Raw genomic sequence first — 21,299 nt, forward strand, 5'->3', positions numbered from 1 at the left:
CAACTCATTAAACCTTTTTTAAAAGCATACTTTAGTTCTGTGAAGGGATATAAGGGATATATGCACTGTACTTCACTTTTATTAATATTGTATGCTGAAAAGTGTATATATTACAGCACGTTTTTTTGTTGAATAGATTTCAGTGCTTCAAAATGTTGGGTCGCGATGTATTGACCAAGTAAAAAGTGGGTCCCGAGGCCTGACCAGTTGAGAACCACTGGTCTAAACTAAATACTGCCGTGATGAAACTCCATATCATGGATTATCAAGGATTATTTCTGAAACAGTATGGAGCTCAAAGGCTTTCTCTCTTGCCGGTTATACCACAAGGTGAGTTCCTTTTTATTTCCTGCTTCTTCACACACATGATCTCCAGTACAGGTTAGCTCTGAGTGTTAGCGATGCTAATGTAATCACCGACCATATTACGTCCAAAACAGTCGGGCAATGTTTCTGATAGCAACTTTCTGATAGGGCCGCGGGTCCACATTTCCGATATTACGTCATATCGGACGCAAATCTGGATCAGCTCCGTTGTAGCCCCGTTTTTAGAGATTTGGTTACGGTGGAAAAGAGAGAGGGTTTTATTTTCTGACGCTGCGTGAGTTCCCCGACACACCGGGGACACATATTTATGTATAAAAGACATAAAAGTGCATTTTGCATAATAAGTCCCCTTTAACTTTTTGTTTTGACACAAACCCAAAAATGTACATTTCTCCACAAAAGAAAACAAGCAAAACAGATATTTTAGAAGCTTGAACCAGCAAACTTTTGGCATATTTGCTTAAAAAATGTATGCTTACTTGATCCATTGTAAAAATTATTCAAGCAGAAAAAGTAGTCATTATGTTGCCAGGGCAATTTAATGTGATAGTTGGGCAAAATACGCATTGTTAAACACTGTTTTCAAATAAACTATGATAATTATGATATGTACATGTACTTCATCCACATGTTCTCCATAGAGAAAAGTCAACTGCATGTACTCAGAATAATTCACGATTTAAAATGAGTACCCTCAAAAAATATAGGTGTAACCTTATGGAAGTGTAGCCATGGTGAAGTAAAAACTATATTTGTAAGAACAGGTGGCTGGCTCTGTTCTTTGTTCAGATGAGGAGAGGGATGTGAAATCACACAGAGAGGGAGAGACAAAGAGAGAGGGGTGAGGAGAGATGGACAGAGGTGAGGATAGAGACCTCCTTTCATCTGGCTTCTTTGATGGCAGCCATGATCGTCTCTACAACAAAAGATTGATGGCCAACGACAGCTACAGAAAGAGAGAGAGAGAGTGCGAGGGGGAGATATTCCTCCATTCAGATGCATTCAGGTGCATAAAGGTGTCATGTTCAGCAAACCAAGACAACAAGACCAGTCTGTCATCTGAATCCCTACAGACAACTTCACAAACAAAATCCCAGCATGAATTTAAAAGGAGGGATTTATCTCTGTCTGAATCTCCTTCTCAGAGTTAAATCTAACTGAGGCCAACATTTAAACTGAACATTCGGTGAGTTATTAGAATACACGCCAATCCTGTTTAGCATTGCTTTAGGTCTTTTTTCAGAACTGTCACTACTGCAAAGCTTTCATGACGTTAATCTTTGCAGCACATCATGGAACATGTGAATGCTGCAGGCTTTATTTACGTTGTCTAACCATTTCTGATTATATTAAGAGAAAGCCTGGGTCATTTTAGTTCATCCTTTTTATAACAACAGCCACATTAATTATACTGATTTTACACATTCAAGTCTGTTTCAAGTCTTGTGGAGTAGTACTGCAAATACTTAACTGTGTAAACTGTCAACGATCGAGTTGCATTGTGGGTAATGTAGGTCCCAGGTTTCATTAAGGGATGCATACAATTTTGATCCTTTTACTTTTTAAGTGTCCATTGTGAGTCTAACAATGTTATCGGAGTCCAGTTTTATAATTGGTGAAGTAATCTTTTGCTAGTCACATTTTCAAATAGTAAACCAGGAAATATAAACCAAGACGTCATGTATGTTTAGCTTATTTTAAGTTTCATGACAAAGCATCCCATGTTGTTTGCACAATCTACTTGAAATGTAAGTGTTGCTGTGTGCTGGAGGTGGATATGAGCTTGCCAAGTAAAGCCAACTGATCCCTGTTTGTGCGTGCAGTGCTTTGTGTATGTGTGTGTTTGTGTGTGACTGCAAGCTGATCTGAGTGTGTGTAACTCTGCACCATCAGAGTCCTACCTGCAACATACCAGCACACTTTCATCCCCTGTCTCTCACACACAACATGTCTAAGTAGGACATGACAGATAGTGATTAGTCAACATCTCTGGAAAGTGATACTGACCTGACCTGATTGCTCATTGTGTTTAGATCAATATCACAGGACTTTCACTTCAATTAACTTTTTAAGTTTGGAAGCCATATAAGATAATATATCAGAACATACATTTGACTATACATCACACCTACATCAGCAGAAAGCTATCATTTATCAGTCGAAGGATACGTTTGAGTTCTTACGGTGCAATAGTAATTGTGATTTATACTTGCAACACACAAGTGTTATTATTTATCTTTCTTCGTTTTTCTTTCACTAATGTTTCAAGGATTTAAATATGTATACTATATCCTCATACCGATAACGACTTAAAACGACTGAATCTGATCCCTGCATTGTTTTTTTTTATCTATTTTATCTTTTCATTACTTAATCTTCACCCAAGTACAATTTCTACAAGAAGTATAACTTATCAATTAATTTACTGATTGAAATGCAATGGGAGATTGTTTCCAAACAGCCTCTAACAAACATGATGTTACTGTTAGTGTAGCAAGCTCATATGGCACATTTCCACTATACGGCCTCGCTCGGCCTCATTAGGACTGGCTCACTTTATGGCGAATTTCCATTACAGTTTAGGAACTGGGGTAGTATCTATAGCAGTGGTTCTCAAAGTGGGGGGCAGAGGCATGACAGGGGGGGCGCGAGAGACCAGGAGGAAAAATGGTTATAAAAAAAAAAAATCAAAAAAAATCATATTTTGAAAAATTATTGATTGAAAATAATATGATACAGTACAGTACTATTACGTCTGGGTCTCTGTGTTTCATTAAAGCTCGGCTCTGTGTGTGTGTGTGTGGAACGAGCCATTTTGTGTGCGTGCGCGAGAGAGAGAGCGCACCGGTACCGGAGATCGTTGATGTTAGCTTCTGGTGCTAACGGTTATAAGGAGTTTTTTCAACAACAAAGTGGAGGAGAGTCCTCTCCTGTCAGACTGAGAGGCTCAGTGAGTTAAAGGACTCTCTCAGCGTTATCTCAGTGGGTCTCAAACGTTTTGGTCACCATTAATGTAAACAATTATTTCCGGGGCACACGTTTATGATCATTATAGTTATAAAAACATAAGAGAATAAATGAAAAACAGCTATGAAATACTATATGACAGTAAAACAAGAATAAAGTTTAAAAGGGTGATTTGTAAAATATTCATAAAGAAAAAGTAAATCTGTTTACAGTTCTGTTTCAAATGGGTGTTGAGAGATGTATCCATAGATCTCTTCATTTTGCTCTCAAAGTGCACCAGATTGATGCTTTTAACTTCAATATTTAAAAATCTTCCCGGGGGAGCATGCCCCCGGACCCCCCTATGTGAGGTCCACGCATCGCCTATAAAAATAGCACTTTACCCCTGCTTACACCTATATGCCGTGAGCTGATTATCGTGCCTTCATTGTAACAGTTGCGGGAACATTGTGTATTTGCGTGGGGATTGTTGCAGTAGAAAATTCCACTGTAGCGCCCGGTACATTAATGGGAAACCCTAAATGTTTGAGCACCCTCTATGAAACGTCAAGCTACCCCACAGCACCCCCAAAATAAATCTCTGGCGCCGCCACTGAGCCTGACTATTTGTGTTGGGGGGCCGACTTTTTTTTTCTCCAAAGGGGGAGCCTGACAGAAAAAGTTTGAGAACCACTGATCTATAGTAACGCAGTGTAGGCGGAGCCGTGACGTCATCTTCAATGAGAACCCCAGAAAAACAACACAGCCGTTAGCTCTTAACCCTCAGAGCTCACAGCTCCTCATATCTGTTCAGAAACTAGACAAAAGTTAAACAAGTACAAACCACAGACTGTCTGTGTCATGGAGAATACAGTCGCTGGTTTATTTATGTCTGTAGAGGCTGTTGTTGTGAGTGTGGACGGTCGGAGCATATACTGCGTTAGCTTAGCCAATCTCCATTCAGAAAACACGCATTTTAAAAGGTTTTTCACCTGCCGTCTGTCTGCAGACTTGTCAAAGCATTAATTCATGGTTTGTACTAACCGGTATCAGTATGTTGTTACTTCGGCATCATTTTGAAATGTGTATTACAATTAAATCACGGTCAAATATGTTCATCTTGTTGTAGTTGTAGCCCCCTTGCCAGCGATTCTCTCTCTAGTTTAGCATACTCAGCCCGACTCAGCCTGATTGGAATTTCATGTTTGAAAGAATCACATGTCATAGTAAGTAAAACTAGGTAACGTTCATCAAAATCTGGTTGTAATGTACTGCTGTTAAATATCTTGACTTTTCTTCTTTGCACAAAATGAAATATATATATTATTTAGGGAAACAGCAAATGTACTTCTGCTTGTTTTGAGTTTGCTGGACTGTCCAGAGAGAAATAGTTAGTTTAGATCCATCCATCCAAAAAGGATATACATCTTTTGTATTGCCAAGTACAATTTGTGTGTACTGTAACATGACATTGGTAATCTATCGATTCAAAAATCCTCAGCAGTACATTATTTATTATATTAAAAGAAACGCTCATACAGTATATCTAACCATGCAACAAAGAGATAAATGTGATTTCTTATAAATTACAAAAAGTAACTCACATCTCTCCAGAAGAGCTTGGTTTGATCCACAATGCCAGGGTGAGAGAACCCAAGGCTCCTAGTTTCTGTGAGGGGGGGGACACCAGACATCCATCCTGGACGGGCCGAAACAGCACAGAACTGGATCCACCAGGAACTCCCTCTGAACTGTTATTGGTTCTGTTCTCCGTCTCTGTCCCGGGGCGAGTGCCATTTCTGTCTTGAGTCACACAGGAACCCCTGGAAAATAAAAATGTCATGTCTATAATCTTTTTTTCTCTAAAAGGTCCTCTTTTATTTATTTTTATTTTGCATGAACTGAAAGGTGGGAGGACATTTAAAACACCTTGATATAATGACCATGAATTTGATCTATCTACCTGTGTGCAGGCAGTAGCAGCGGGGCATAGGGAGGTGTGGAGGATCTGTAGGGACAGTCCTGGACACAGAAGGCCTGATAACACGTCGTCAGCTCAGGCTGGGAGGACGGCGTCTGACAGTAGCTGCTCCGCTCTGGAACTCCACAGGTGGAGCGGGGCGGAGAGGTGGACACGGGTTTAAAGGCGGCAAGGTTCTCCATACGTGGGAAATGTCCCTAAGAATAAAAGACCATTTCAAAATTAGTATCATTCCACTCAAGCTAAGTCTCTTTTACTTACAGTATTTGTGAAGGCATTAAATTACCTGCAATACAAGGCATTTTAGCAATTTAGAGAATTAACATGGATTATGGACTATGATAACATTATGATATAGCATAACACATCTTACACGCAAACATTTTACCGTAACACATACTGTATGTACACAGTGTTATGAAAAAGGCCTTTTTGTTGGTCATCAAATAATAAATACAATACATTTCAATTGGCTCTTGCAAGCTTACCTGTGATGAAGCAGGTTTTGGACACAGGCTGAAGAGGAGGAGAGTAAACCAGAGGAAGATATTATGCCATCTTATCCTTTTCATGGTGGCTTTTCCTCTTTCTGTGATGTTTTTCAGGTAAAATGGCCAAGAAAAACCACACCACCTCTTCGTTTCCCCCAACCTTTTTTCCACTTGCTTGATTTCAGTGTTTCTGGTTAACATAACATGAGAAATACCCGACGCATTTGTCCCTCTTCTGTCCTCTCCTTCGATGTATTTTCCTCCAACTTCCTTGATGCATTTGTTCCTATTAAAGTCAAACTGCTCCTCTCTCCATCTTCTCTCCATCCTCTCTCGGCTGACTCCTGTGCGCCATGTTTGTCTCTTCCTTTTTGCCTTCTCTCCCGCCACTCCTCCCTCGTTGTCTCTCTGATCTATCCATCTCTGGCCTTTCACCCCACAATATTCTGGAGTGGGGTTCTCCAAGGGGTCCAGCATAGTCCAAGGTTCTCCAATCTTGGACAGGGTTTCTGGAACATTCCCCAGGGCAGAGGGCTGTTCCAGAACTTGGATTTTTTCCGGAAACCTTCCAGCAGCGCTTGAATAAGTGATGACTGTCATGGTTTCATGGTTCCAGGGTTCCAGGAAAAAAAATTGTACAGGCCAGTGCCCCTAGGGTGAGGCTACGAAGCTTAGCTCTCTGTTACACTGTCTCCGTCCCTCCCTCGCTCACACACACACCCACACACAAACCACAACCAAAGCCTTCACATGATAGGTAAGATTTCACAATCTAGAGAGGGACAGGAGAGAAGGAGAGAAGGAAAGAGAGACGTGGTCAGACCAAAATCCAACAAGAGACAAATCTGAGGAGAGTGAAATGCCATGCAGGCTATTCCCTAGCCAAAGCCTACACTTGTACAGCTTGATGGAGGCACAGCTCAACTGATACTGCTACATTGCTTTCCTCTTTTCCATTGAATTAAACATGCCTTTTTTTCCTCTAGCATCTGGCCTCCAGGTTTTTATCCAACTGAACGGGTTTTCACATAAGTTTGTTAGAAATTGAGGCTTATGCCAAAGCTCTCTTCATTACAATACTTATCAGTTTCAATTTCACATTTTGACACACAAAAAGAGGCCAGCAGTGAAGTCATCTCTAGTGTTGAATTACTTAGACCCTTCTGCCTGTCCGTTGGAAAATAAGAAAGCACCTCTTGTATCTAATAATAACAGGGGCTATAGCCGTACAAATGTGTAAATGCAGATATTGTGATATGCATAAATATGTAGTGGCTCCTGGTGGTTACCTGTCGGTGGAGCTTCCCAGCAGCACAGAGCTCTATTCCCACCACAGCGTCAACAAACAACTTGTTGCTCATGGTGCAAAACAAGCTAACTACCTGTTTCTCTACACACCTGTCTGTCAGCGATAGCAGACGCCGCTCCAGTAAAAAAAATAGTCCTTTCCAAACATGATTTGAGTTATTTGGTCCGTCGTTCAATCCCACTTCGACAGAAAAACTGAATGACAGATCAGCTGAACTTGTCAAAGTCTCCCCTTGTTGCCTCTCTTTCGTACTTCTCTCATTCAAACATGCAGCACGCGGTGTTAAGGAGATTACTGCGAGTCGCCATCTGGCCAGCAGCGCTGGAGGCGGCAGGATACTGGGCGCAAAGTAAGGAACGGTGAGGCGACGTTACAGAGTTGAGAGCCAGGTAACGAGAACTTGAGAGCCCAGGGGACGGCGGGAGAGAAAACACTGCGACATATCCGTTTTGCATCTGTTACAGACCACTAACGAAGTGTCTATGACAGCAAGGCATTAACATGCAATTTACAAAGCTTAATAATACCCCCTGCCTGGCAGTAATGCTGTACCCCCTCCTACGTGGGATGCGTCTGGGTTTCAGACAAGTGGCTCTCAGAGAAATGAGGAACGCTACTGCCGTTGCTAGGCAACGGTGATCCTCTCCGGCCAAAGACAGTGTGAGGAGGAGATCATAAAATATCTGTCAATATAAAATTAAAAAAGAAATAGGCTACTTCATCGCCATGTAGGGGTGCAATGTATAATGTCACTGACGACAGTGCTTTTAACACATAGGCTATTATGCAAGACTGTCCAATTCATGTTTTAATAATCTGCACTTTAAAGTAATGGAGCTAAACCAACTCCAAATAAAGCTTTGTTGCCTATTTTTGTTTTATTGTTTTATTAAGCTTGTATAAGCAAGAGAGAAACAAGAAACAAGAATATTTTTGGCACCGATGAACCAAAGGAACAATTTGCATAAAAACAAGAAAAAAACAAAAACAAGAATCAACCATAAAATGTTAACATTGAGAAACAAAAACCCATTTCACAGCACAAAACCAAGGGAAATTAAATGCATTGTGTTTTTTTCTACAAAACAAAACAAATCTATACATTTTCAAAGGGGGAACTTGCAGCTGAACTGAAATCAAGTCAAAGCTCAGTATACTGAGGCCAGGCTGCTGAAACAAACAGTCACACATAGCTGAAATGAAAGACGCTCATTTTAAAGAATATTTCAAAGGGGTACTTTACTACCCATAATGAGAGGCAAATGAGCTGGCAAGGTGTCTTTCCTTGTCAGCAGTTTAATGGCAGTCACCAGGGAGGCACTGCTATGTGTGCTATAAATTGGGTCTTGATAACAATTAACCACACATTACTAATTACAGAAGAGATGTATGTTCAAGTGACACAACTATAAATGGTAGGCCTTGCGTTATGGTTGATGCTTATTTTTTAAATATATTAGTCTGAATTTGGCTGTTTGTGTGAAAATCATATAATCAAATGTATTTACAAAAATTATATATAAACAAGAGAAACATATAACCATTAAATCTCATGCGTCTTATATACTTGACCTGACCTTTATTTCTTTGTTTTATTTCAGTTGTATAACACAACTGATTTCAAGCAAATATCTGGTAAGCCAGTTACATGCATCAATCCTCTAGTTTCATCAAGCTGAACATCCGGTAGCAAAATATAAACAATCCCATCAACACACACAAAGCAGAAGCACTAGCTCAAGTATACAGTCGTTTAGACTTCCACTGTGTGCTCAAGCGCTCAGAATTTAAATTGTGTAAACATTTCCACCAAAAAAGGCCCTCTCTTATATTTTTCCCTGCCGACAAGTTTTAACGTTATCATACTAATCGCGTTTGAACAGCTGCAATTTGCTTTGGTTGAACAAAGGCATCTAACTAGGTTTTAATTAAGTGTTCCTAATGACCTTAAGGAGATTAGAGGTTCACCTTCTAATCAATACTAGGCAGAGAGGAGCAAAGGGAGGGGAGAGGAGGAGAGGGGAGGTGGCTAGGGGCTAGGATAGAGGTAGGAAAGACAGAGGTGGAGAAGGTAATAGTAAAAGAAAACTAGGGGAGGAGAGAAGAGGAAGTGGATTATGAATTAAAAGGATTTAATCAGAAATATTGTTAAAAAATAAATACACAAGAACCGTATACATATTCATTTGAAACAGAACACAAATAAGTAATGAGTGCAGATTGTGACCGGGCTTTCTTCAGTGGCTAACAACATTAGTATATTTTAAATGCTTGTAGGCATCAATAAAACAAGAAAGTCACGGAGATGGGCAGCCCAGCTCTACAAAAGCAAATAATTCACATATACAACTAGATAAAGAAGTTTGTAACCCTGCCTTTTTATATTAGTAGCCACATTTTCCTCATTTTATTTCCTTTCCTCTGAGAGGGTGAAAATGACATCGCTCCACTGTGTCAGATAGAGGCTATGATCATCAAGAGCTTTTGTTATCCAAGAAGAGTTTCTCTTATCCCCTCCTCATAAGACATTTGCATAGATTTGCACAGAGTGTGTCCACATGACAGAGAATCTAGTCATACATTGATTGTACTAATTTATTCAGCCGGGCACATTCAATTCCAGAGATTGAAGTGCTATCACACAAACGGGATTAAAACCGGATGACGATCGCACAATTAATATTGTCTCATTTTCTAAATTACTTATGTATGACTTATATTTGACTAAATTGTGTTTGCTGGTCTAATAACATTAAGGGTAATATGGTAAATGTGGGCTGTAAATGTATTGTCTCTGTGAGTCTCCAGAGCAGCATGAATATGTATGGAGACATCCTTGGCCTCGCTGCTGATTACAAGAAGTGGAATAAATTGATGGTAGGGCTGTGTGTTTTTTAGCAAAATACAATATTAGGTTCTCCATATGGAAATGTTATACACACATGCACACAGGCACACAGGCACACAGGCACACAGGCACACACACACAAACACACACACACACACACACACACACACACACACACACACACACACACACACACACACACACACACACACACACACACACACACACACACACACACAGTTTTTTAGGCCTGATTCAAGAGCATTACTTAAATAACAGCATAGTGTTGAGTGCAGGCTCGTGGCTGCCATTGATTTCAGTTTTCTTTGTGTGTGTGCACATGTGTTTGTGAAAGTAAATTAGCATGTTTACATACTGTATGTGCATGAGGCTTACCGTGAATCGTGGAGTTTTTGTCTAAAGTAAAACAAACGTTTTGTCTATATTCATTTTTTTTCACCAAAATGTATTGTGTATACCCCTGAGGTCAAATAAACCATAATACATGCTCTAACATATTCTGTACATTGTTCTAGATTTAAATATATTAAATATATGGAATATTTCTCATTCAATTCAGAACTTAGTTTCAAGTAAAATGATGGAGGAAAAAAAAGTCTTCTTTTCCACACACAGAGTAGTGTGATTAAGTCAATTATTTGATTTAACTGGATTCCAGTTTGCGATTGGCATTGAGTATGAAGTTTAATTTAAAAACAAAACCATAATCTTCAAATTATATTTTCTTGATTTGTTTCTTACTTATGTATGTGCTTGTATATTTCAGCTTTTTAAAAAACATTATAGTGTATCATGATATCTGGATATATGATTTAATCTCGATACGATTCCAAGGCATACATTATCATAATGCCGGCTCACAAAAAAAATCATGAGAGGAGCTTTACCCTGCAAAAGTTATATTAATACTGTATTCAGTATCCAGGCCTTATGCCCTGTAGGCCGTGATACTAATAAAGAGAACCACATGACTGAAATCTGAAACACTTCGGCAGCGCTTTCGGATCCAGCATCACTATGACTGCTCGAAACATTCCCTTAACTTCCTTTTTCACACAAAAACTGGAATAGGCAACATTTCTCACATCTGTCTTCATACTGTATAGTCTATCGTTCACATTTTATTTACACTAGCTTGCATCAAATATGCATAAACATCAAATCTCACAAACACCGAAGTAAAATGCTTAATTGGCAACTGCTGACTGAAGACGTACACTGCTGTGCTGGTGTAAGGTTTATTTAGGCTATCTCTTCCATTTTCCTCTGCCACTTGCATCATCCTGCTGTCTAAACTCTATTTTGGTCACTTCTGTCCTCCACTCTCTCCCACACATCCCTCTCTCCACAGGCACCACTCATTCTTTCTTTCATTCACTCTATTCCCTTCTCCCCTCCCCATGCCCTCAATCCCTCTTACATTCTCCATTCTCCATTCTCCATCACTGCTCCTCTCTAAACGTCCTTTTCTTTCTTGTCCTTGTTTTATGCAGCATTTTCTATAAATAGATATATATATATATATAAATATATATGAATCCACGTTCATCATTTATCCTCCTTGGCTCTAAATGAAATGTGAGAGAAACTAGATATCAAAATTATTTGGATTTCCCTTCCTTTACAGATTTTATACCCTTAAGTTATAGGGTCCATATGTGTGTGTGTGTGTGTGTGTGTGTGTGTGTGTGTGTGTGTGTGTGTGTGTGTGTGTGTGTGTGTGTGTGTGTGTGTGTGTGTGTGTGTGTGTGCGTGCGTGCGTGCGTGCGTGCGTGCGTGCGTGCGCACACTTCCTGCCCCCTATTGGGGTTGAGGCCAGTGACACCCTCAGGGCTGTGCTGTCCAATCCCCTTCATGCTGCGCTTCTATAGGATTGAATTAACCTCCTGCCTCTCTTGACAATGCACATACACATAATCATCCCGTCTCACACACACACACTTTGTCTATGCCAATCACCTTTCCCCTGTCAGATTTATTATTAGCTTAGGGCACTTTTGCAACTATTATCAGTGAGATTCACCCATGGGAATCAACCTACTAAATGCACAGAATTTGTTTATTTATTTAGCTTTAAAAAAACTAAAACCCGAATACTATAGGTCTAGTACTGTACGTAATGAAAAAATCGAAGTTCGGCTTGCTGTAACTGTCTGCTGCACTGATCGATATCTGAGCGCTAAAGGGCAGAATTTAGAGGAGCACAACACATTTAAAAGTAAATGTACAGCTAAGCCAATGTCTTGCAGTTAACATTTGCCACCAGAATTCTGAATTTACTTATGTTAAGGTATTTTTGGATTAGGCAGCCAAAATACTTCATGGCACAAACATAGTTTCATTACCCTTAAAACACTAGTGGTCAGCAAAAACGACATTTTAAAATATTTACAATCGTTTAAGGATCAGGAAAGAGTCTCCACCAATAAATGGTTTGGGTTTGCTAAACCAATCAACTGTATGTGTTAAATCATATATATTGTACCTGTTTGTTTTTTCTCAAAACTGAAGTGATGAATGATAACAAGCCTTAATCTTTCCTTGATTAAACTTAATTTGTTAATGTTAATTTGAACAACCTGTACAACCTACATGTGGTAGAGGTATAATATGAATGTGTTTATTTTACTCACTATTTTAATACACATTTGAAAACATTTAAAAGGAGAAATAAATTCATAATTTTCTGAATTGATTTCAGCACAAACAGCATAGTTGACAAACTCTAAACCGAGATTATATTTATTAAATCATGTTTACTTTAAAGTGCACCTATCATGCTATTTTAAGGCATATAATATGGGTCTCACCAGAGCCATATAATAGAAGAGTTACGACATCTCCGTTCCCTCCAATGGACCACTTTTTTACAGCAATGGCGGATCGTGGAGCCTCTCAATCGTTCCCCGGAAGTTAGCGCCAAGGCTAGCAGAGCTGTAGAGTTGCAGCATAATAGACCGTTCGTGACGGACTTTTAAAGGTAAGAAGAAGTTTAAAGATTTATATTGCGGATATTATCAGTACATCTGATTCAAATTAACATGTGTATTAAAGGATGTCAGTGGATTATCCCTAAATTAGTAGATTTAGGGAACGTTTACAGATAACAGATTAAGCTAGGATACCGAAGCAAGTTAGCAACACATGTTGAACAGCCTTTTAATTGTAAATTCCGTTCTCTTAATGTCTATTTGGTCCAACGTTGTTGAATTAGAGAAGAGGGGCTTCTAAACGGGATTGTATGCGGGGGTGGAGGGAGTTAAATATTAGATAAATATAACTTTGGTGCGTGTAAGTGTGAGTGTTTTTAGCCATATTGTGTCCTTGTGATTATGTTGATTATTACCTGTCTGTATAATGTTGCAGCTCAGCTGATTTTGGATTGATGGCAAAGGGAGAGGGACTTAAGTGAGAGTGAAAACACAAGGTAAGTTTAATACTACTGTTTTATATAAGTAAGCATACTAAACATGTATTATATCACTGTATTATATAAGTAATCTTGTTAGTAACCTACTGTATGGCAGGTGGAGGGGCAGTGATGTTACAGGTGGAGGAGCACAACTGCAAGACTGCAAACTCACAAGACAGAGAAATAAAAGTTTGTTCTCCAGAGAAGAGGTTGATTTCACTTCAATTTTTTATTCTAAAGATGTGGAAATGGCCAAAAAAAAACTTGAGAGCTGTAACCAAGACAACTGTAACAACATGAGTAGAGAGCCACCAAGGTTTTTCAAGTCCCTCTCTTACTCCATTTTTACCAGATGTGGGACATCGGGCATGAAATAAAGCTGCCTGTCTGGTGTTGCTGGATGTGGCACCGATGTTTTATTTTGGTCCACCCCAAAGGATTTCCAATTGGCTCGGTTAGGGCTACCCATGTCGGTGGTGACATCAAGCACATGTAGCCCTATGGATGCTGCCCTCTGTATTATATCAATAATGATTGGCCTGTACTCTGCTCCATTGGTAGAATTGCCAGTGTAATGATATGCCACTACTTGCTTCCACCGTGTTGTGTTTCCAGCCAACATAAACACACAAGCATGTGTTGCCACCCCTGTGTGACCTGGTAAAGTCACATCACCGTACAGTTTGCCTGTAATCATGTCTAACTCCACACTTGGTGTGATTGCCATTTCATCCAAGGTCAACACACACTCCCTTTCAAGGTCTGTCAATCAATCTGCCTTACATTTTAGGAAATCAAAGACCTCTGTCAACACACCAGGCTCAAACTTAACACATTGCATCCTTCTTTGCAGTGTCCTTATTCCTGGAAGGGGAATCTTCAATTCCTGCAGAGTTTTGTAACCCGTTGGTCCGCACCCAAAGCTAATTTTTAAAGCCTTCTTAATTGTCTCATTGCTCCATTTCATCCCCTTTGTGGTGAGTCTGCCTAATGCCTTAAGTTGGTCTTTTGAAAACGTTTTCTTATATTTCTTGTCCCTAATTTTCATTGTTGTCTTGAGAGCTGCATTTTCCTTCCTGATTTTTCTTAGTGCAGCCTTTGCTTTTTTGGTGATTCCTTCTTGGCTCTTTAATTTTCTCTTTAATTGTTTTAATAGATCTGTTTGACTGGCTGCTGGTTCCCTCGTATGCTGACTGGCTGCTGGTTCCCTCGTATGCTGACTGGCTGCTGGCTGAGTGGGTGGTGTCCGCCCTCCCTGTCTCTCCTCACTAGCCATGTCCTCTCTTTCTTCACCCTCACTTTCCTTTCTCTCAGTCTCCTCATCCCTTCTTCCCTCAATCTTTGAGACTAATGTAAGTAGAAGACATGGCACTGTACATTTTCGAACATTTTAAATATTATACCACTTCAAAATAAGAAATATTACTTTTGTTACTAAGAGTTCATACTTATTATACCTGTGTCACCTTTCACACTATAGCTGTGATCATGAGCTATGGGCTTTGTAGATACAGGTCCCGGGGTGAATCGTGGTGCAGGGGCCCTTCTCTTTTTGACCACAGGGCGATGCACGAAGATGGTGGGTATAGCATCTGCTCTCAGCCTAGTCTTGCCCTTTTTTGTCTTGACAAACTGGTCTGCCTCAAAATGTGCCTGCGGAGTGACTTGAGGTTACTTCACACACAGAACAACTCAGTTTTGTCTGCCCACATACATATTCCATAGCGGTTGAATACACAGTATTAGGAAACACTTTATACTTACTGGACATGTTATACTCATTACATACTGTATATAAAATATGACCAATAATGTGAGACAACTTTATAGAAATTCATATCACATCTGTTACTGATGCCATTTGTCATACTTCGTTAAACTCACAAATAATAAAGTTCCATAACTTCAGTTGGGAACAAAGACCACACCTTATCTCCCCAAGGCAATTTCCCATCCAATAGGTGTGCTATATAGGTGTGTCTAACCCTTTCTCCTGTCTGTTACTCCCTCTTTCAGTACAAGAACCAGAGGGGGATTCAATGGAGCCTGAATACCTGCACTGAGACCCTCACCCTGCACCCTGAGTCTCAACTCTCAGTGTTTTTCAAGCCTTTCCCTGTTTTTTTGTATTAAACAAAACATTAAGCTTTCCCAATGGTGTGGTTTTCGTTTTGTGAAAAAGTGCAAATGCAGTGTTTGTATAAAATTACATCACATATTTTGTTGCTGTTGGTCGTGAAATTGCTCCTGCTGACTTGAGCCAGACATTTTTTCCTCCGCTCTGTGTCAGTGGGGAAGCCTTACATTCGTATTCCTTTCTCGGAGCGATTTGAGCATCCCCAGGCAGCACAGCAAACCATGGTGGCGACTAGGAGGCAGCACAGCAAACCAGGACAACACGGAGGAAAATGCACCCGCAAACTGCATGATATGCTATTCAATGTTTATTGAATTCCATGTATTTGCAATGGATGTTCCTAAAACAACACATTTAACATCATCATCATGCTGCTGCTGCTGCTGCTAGTCCTTTGATAGTCAACTGTCGGTCTCCTGTCCTTTCTGAAAGCCATAAAGATGACATTAGTCATTTAGATTGTTTCCTCAATTACCGTGGGATTACTGAAACTACCATGAATTTAAGAAAATGGTAGAAATTAATCTAATCTGAATTTTAAAGCATTCCTTTAGATCCCCTCCCTCTAAATATATCAATAAACATTAGAAAGTGATGCTCCTGACTAAAATACAAGTTTAAGAAGATAATATTGGTTTTAAAGAATTCAAAGCTATAAATAAACAGCAACAGGCTCTTTAACCAAGGCACTGTTAGCCTAACATGTAAACTAGTTGTTCACATTAATCCTAATATTATCACTTAATATTAGCAAATTCTATTTTATTTTTTAAAACATATTGATGTAAATACATACACATATCGATTTCTTGTATACATATTGCAAATCAAAACCTTTATTCACTAATAATTACCAAAAATCGTAGTTCTATCTCCTGTTATCAATGCATTCACATTGCCCGCCATGAACTTCCGGGGAACGATCCTCGTCTACATGAACCACGTGACGATAACCGTTTTTGGACTTCCCTTGTCGTAACTCTTCTATTATATGGCTCTGGGTCTCATATATAAAAACCAGCGAAAAACATGTCTCTGATGTGTTTTGCTCAAAATACAAACAGATCATGCAAAAAAAGAGAGGAGGCGTAGCAAATGCCTGATCAGAATTCTACCGGAGATAAAGTTAAAGGTCCCATGTCATGGCCATTTCAACTGATCATAATTCCATTGTTGAGGTATACTAGAATAGATTTATATTGTGCAATTTTCCAAACTCACATTGGTTTCTCATACAGCATCTCTGTATAGCGGGGGGGGGCAACCTTTTTTGAACCGAGAGCTACTTTTAAAGTTGCCAGTCTGCCGAGATCTACCAGTCCAAATAGAGAGGCGTAGCCATTACTGACAGCCTACTACCAGGTAAATACACACTTTTTAAAACTGACCTTTGTACGATTAATACTTCATGAAATACTGCAGATCCTTTATCTTACCTCTTTCTAATCTACACACATATAAGTATTTAACTGAAGTTACACAACAGTGTTGTTGATACAGAGTTGGAGTTTATTCACATGTCACACTACAGTGGGTAATGTTTTCAAGAAACATTGAAGAGTGCTGCCACATACTGTATGACACAGGAAAAAAAGAAAATACTCTGAACCCTTTCTTTGCCATTATATAAAAATAGTGTTGCTACAAAAGTATAAATTAGGCTTACTAATAAGACAACTCAGATCAGAAGCTACACAGGAATCTGCTGCCAAAGTGCAATAAAAAAGACTAAATTAATAGAATCAAACCGTTTTTTTGTTGCATTTTAGTAGAGTATAAAAATAAATGCCTTTAAAATAGGATGCAAGCGACTCTAGTTTCTTAACCTGAATTGATAATAGACTATAATCAATTTAAACAGAACAGATCTTAATGTTTGCATTCTTATACCATTGTGTACAATAATTATAATGAATAAGTTCAAACAAACTAAAACTTACAGCTGATTAATAACGGTATCTAACTTGAGTTTTTATTATATCAAAAACCTGTTGAAATGATACTGTTATTTTTACTGTCCCCCAAAAGCGCGTCAGCAGCCTCCAGGAATGCTACTTTCACAACTTCGCCGTCTTTGAAAGACTTCATGTGTTTCGCAAGAACGTGACTGACACGATAAGATGCTATGGTAGGAGCCAGAGCCATATAATAGAAGAGTTACGACAACGGAAGTCCAAAAACGGTTATCGTCACGTGGTTCATGTAGACGAGGATCGTTCCCCGGAAGTTCATGGCGGGCAATGTGAATGCATTGATACCAGGAGATAGAACTACGATTTTTGGTAATTATTAGTGAATAAAGGTTTTGATTTGCAATATTTATACAACAAATCGATATGTGTATGTATTTACATCAATATGTTTTAAAAAATAAAATAGAATTTGCTAATATTAAGTGATAATATTAGGATTAGTGTGAACAACTAGTTTACATGTTAGGCTAACAGTGCCTTGGTTAAAGAGCCTGTTGCTGTTTATTTATAGCTTTTAATTCTTTAAAACCAATATTATCTTCTTAAACTTGTATGGTAGTCAGGAGCATCACTTTCTAATGTGTATTGATATATTTAGAGGGAGGGGATCTAAAGTAATGCTTTAAAATTCAGATTAGATTAATTTCTACCATTTTCTTAAATTCATGATAGTTTCAGTAATCCCATGGTAATTGAGGACACAAGTTATCTAAATGACTAATGTCATCTTTATGGCTTTCAGAAAGGACAGGAGACCGACAGGTGACTATCAAAGGACTAGCAGCAGCAGCAGCATGATGATGATGTTAAATGTGTTGTTTTAGGAACATCCATTGCAAATACATGGAATTCAATAAACATTGAATAGCATATCATGCAGTTTGTCGGTGCATTTTCCTCCGTGTTGTCCTGGTTTGCTGTGCTGCCTCCTAATCGCCACCATGGTTTGCTGTGCTGCCTGGGGATGCTCAAATCGCTCCGAGAAAGGAATACGAATGTAAGGCTTCCCCACTGACACAGAGCGGAGGAAAAAAAGGCTGGCTCAAGTCAGCAGGAGCAATTTCACGACCAACAGCAACAAAATATGTGATGTAATTTTATACAAACACTGCATTTGCACTTTTTCACAAAACGAAAACCACACCATTGGGAAAGCTTAATGTTTTGTTTAATACAAAAAAACAGGGAAAGGCTTGAAAAACACTGAGAGTTGAGACTCGGGGTGCAAGGTGAGGGTCTCAGTGCAGGTATTCAGGCTCCATTGAATCCCCCTCTGGTTCTTGTACTGAAAGAGGGAGTAACAGACAGGAGAAAGGGTTATACACACCTATATAGCACACCTATTGGATGGGAAATTGCCTTGGGGAGATAAGGTGTGGTCTTTGTTCCCAACTGAAGTTATGGAACTTTATTATTTGTGAGTTTAACAAAGTATGACAAATGGCATCAGTAACAGATGTGATATGAATTTCTATAAAGTTGTCTCACATTCTTGGTCATATTTTATATACAGTATGTAATGAGTATAACATGTCCAGTAAGTATAAAGTGTTTCCTAATACTGTGTATTCAACCGCTATGGAATATGTATGTGGGCAGACAAAACTGAGTTGTTCTGTGTGTGAAGTAACCTCAAGTCACTCCGCAGGCACATTTTGATGCAGATCAGTTTGTCAAGACAAAAAAGGACAAGACTAGGCTGAGAGCAGATGCTATACCCACCATCTTCGTGCATCGCCCTGTGGTCAAAAAGAGAAGGGCCCCTGCACCACGATTCACCCCGGGACCTGTATCTACAAAGCCCATAGCTCATGATCACAGCTATAGTGTGAAAGATGACACAGGTATAATAAGTATGAACTCTTAGTAACAAAAGTAATATTTCTTATTTTGAAGTGGTATAATATTTAAAATGTTCGAACATTTACAGTGCCATGTCTTCTACTTACATTAGTCTCAAAGATTGAGGGAAGAAGGGATGAGGAGACTGAGAGAAAGGAAAGTGAGGGTGAAGAAAGAGAGGACATGGCTAGTGAGGAGAGACAGGGAGGGCGGACACCACCCACTCAGCCAGCAGCCAGTCAGCATACGAGGGAACCAGCAGCCAGTCAGCATACGAGGGAACCAGCAGCCAGTCAAACAGATCTATTAAAACAATTAAAGAGAAAATTAAAGAGCCAAGAAGGAATCACCAAAAAAGCAAAGGCTGCACTAAGAAAAATCAGGAAGGAAAATGCAGCTCTCAAGGCAACAATGAAAATCAGGGACAAGAAATATAAGAAAACGTTTTCCAAAGACCAACTTATAGCATTAGGCAGACTCACCACAAAGGGGATGAAATGGAGCAATGAGACAATTAAGAAGGCTTTAAAAATTTGCTTTGGGTGCGGACCAACGGGTTACAAAACTCTGCAGGAATTGAAGATTCCCCTTCCAGGAATAAGGACACTGCAAAGAAGGATGCAATGTGTTAAGTTTGAGCCTGGTGTGTTGACAGAGGTCTTTGATTTCCTAAAATTTAAGGCAGATTGATTGACAGACCTTGAAAGGGAGTGTGTGTTGACCTTGCATGAAATGGCAATCACACCAAGTGTGGAGTTCGACATGATTACAGGCAAACTGTACGGTGATGTGACTTTACCAGGTCACACAGGGGTGGCAACACATGCTTGTGTGTTTGTGTTGGCTGGAAACACAACACGGTGGAAGCAAGTAGTGGCATATCATTACACTGGCAATTCTACCAATGGAGCAGAGTACAGGCCAATCATTATTGATATAATACAGAGGGCAGCATCCATAGGGCTACATGTGCTCAATGTCACCACCGACATGGGTAGCCCTAACCGAGCCATGTGGAAATCCTTTGGGGTGGACCAAAATAAAACATCGGTGCCACATCCAGCAACAGCTTTATTTCATGCCCGATGTCCCACATCTGGTAAAAATGGAGTAAGAGAGGGACTTGAAAAACCTTGGTGGCTCTCTACTCATGTTGTTACAGTTGTCTTGGTTACAGGTCTCAATTTTTTTTTGTTGCCATTTCCACATCTTTAGAAAATATGAAATAAAAAATTGAAGTGAAATCAACCTCTTCTCTGGAGAACAAACTTTGATTTCTCTGTCTTGTGAGTTTGCAGTCTTGCAGTTTTGCTCCTCCACCTGTAACATCACTGCCCCTCCACCTGCCATACAGTAGGTTACTAACAAGATTACTTATATAATACAGTGATAGAATACATGTTTAGTATGCTTACTTATATAAAACAGTAGTATTAAACTTACCTTGTGTTTTCACTCTCACTTAAGTCCCTCTCCCTTTGCCATCAATCCAAAATCAGCTGAGCTGCAACATTATACAGACAGGTAATAATCAACATAATCACAAGGACACAATATGGCTCTGCTAAAAACACTCACTCTTACACGCACCAAAGTTATATTTATCTAATATTTAACTCCCTCCACCCCCGCATACAATCCCGTTTAGAAGCCCCTCTTCTCTAATTCAACAACGTTGGACCAAATGACATTAAGAGAACGGAATTTACAATTAAAAGGCTGTTCAACGTGTGTTGCTAACTTGCTTCGGTATCCTAGCTTAATCTGTTATCTGTAAACGTTCCCTAAATCTACTAATTTAGGGATAATCCACTGACATCCTTTAATACACATGTTAATTTGAATCAGATGTACTGATAATATCCGCAATATAAATCTTTAAACTTCTTCTTACCTTTAAAAGTCCGTCACGAACGGTCTATTATGCTGCAACTCTACAGCTCTGCTAGCCTTGGCGCTAACTTCCGGGGAACGATTGAGAGGCTCCACGATCCGCCATTGCTGTAAAAAAG

General features: G+C 39.4%; 1 protein-coding gene and 1 long non-coding RNA gene across 2 annotated transcripts in view; both read right to left on the reverse strand.

Annotated features, from left to right (window-relative positions):
* Window positions 1-6,345, reverse strand: part of ush2a (Usher syndrome 2A (autosomal recessive, mild)) — a 257,394-nt gene extending 251,049 nt beyond the window's left edge. The window contains exons 1-3 of the mRNA XM_034103486.1: window positions 5,743-6,345; window positions 5,237-5,451; window positions 4,878-5,096 (exon numbers count right to left, since the gene is read on the reverse strand). Coding sequence (XP_033959377.1) covers window positions 4,878-5,096; window positions 5,237-5,451; window positions 5,743-6,345 — 1,037 coding nt within the window. The remainder of the gene's footprint in view (window positions 1-4,877; window positions 5,097-5,236; window positions 5,452-5,742) is intronic.
* A 12,325-nt stretch (window positions 6,346-18,670) lies between these two features.
* On the reverse strand, window positions 18,671-19,550 carry LOC139433418 (uncharacterized). Its single transcript, XR_011642893.1, has 3 exons — window positions 19,395-19,550; window positions 19,168-19,238; window positions 18,671-18,730 (listed from the first exon to the last, which is right to left on the reverse strand). It is a non-coding gene; the product is annotated as an uncharacterized lncRNA (long non-coding RNA).
* Window positions 19,551-21,299: the final 1,749 nt, after the last annotated feature.

This window comes from Pseudochaenichthys georgianus, chromosome 3 (assembly GCF_902827115.2).
Source record: "Pseudochaenichthys georgianus chromosome 3, fPseGeo1.2, whole genome shotgun sequence".
Lineage (NCBI taxonomy): Eukaryota > Metazoa > Chordata > Actinopteri > Perciformes > Channichthyidae > Pseudochaenichthys > Pseudochaenichthys georgianus.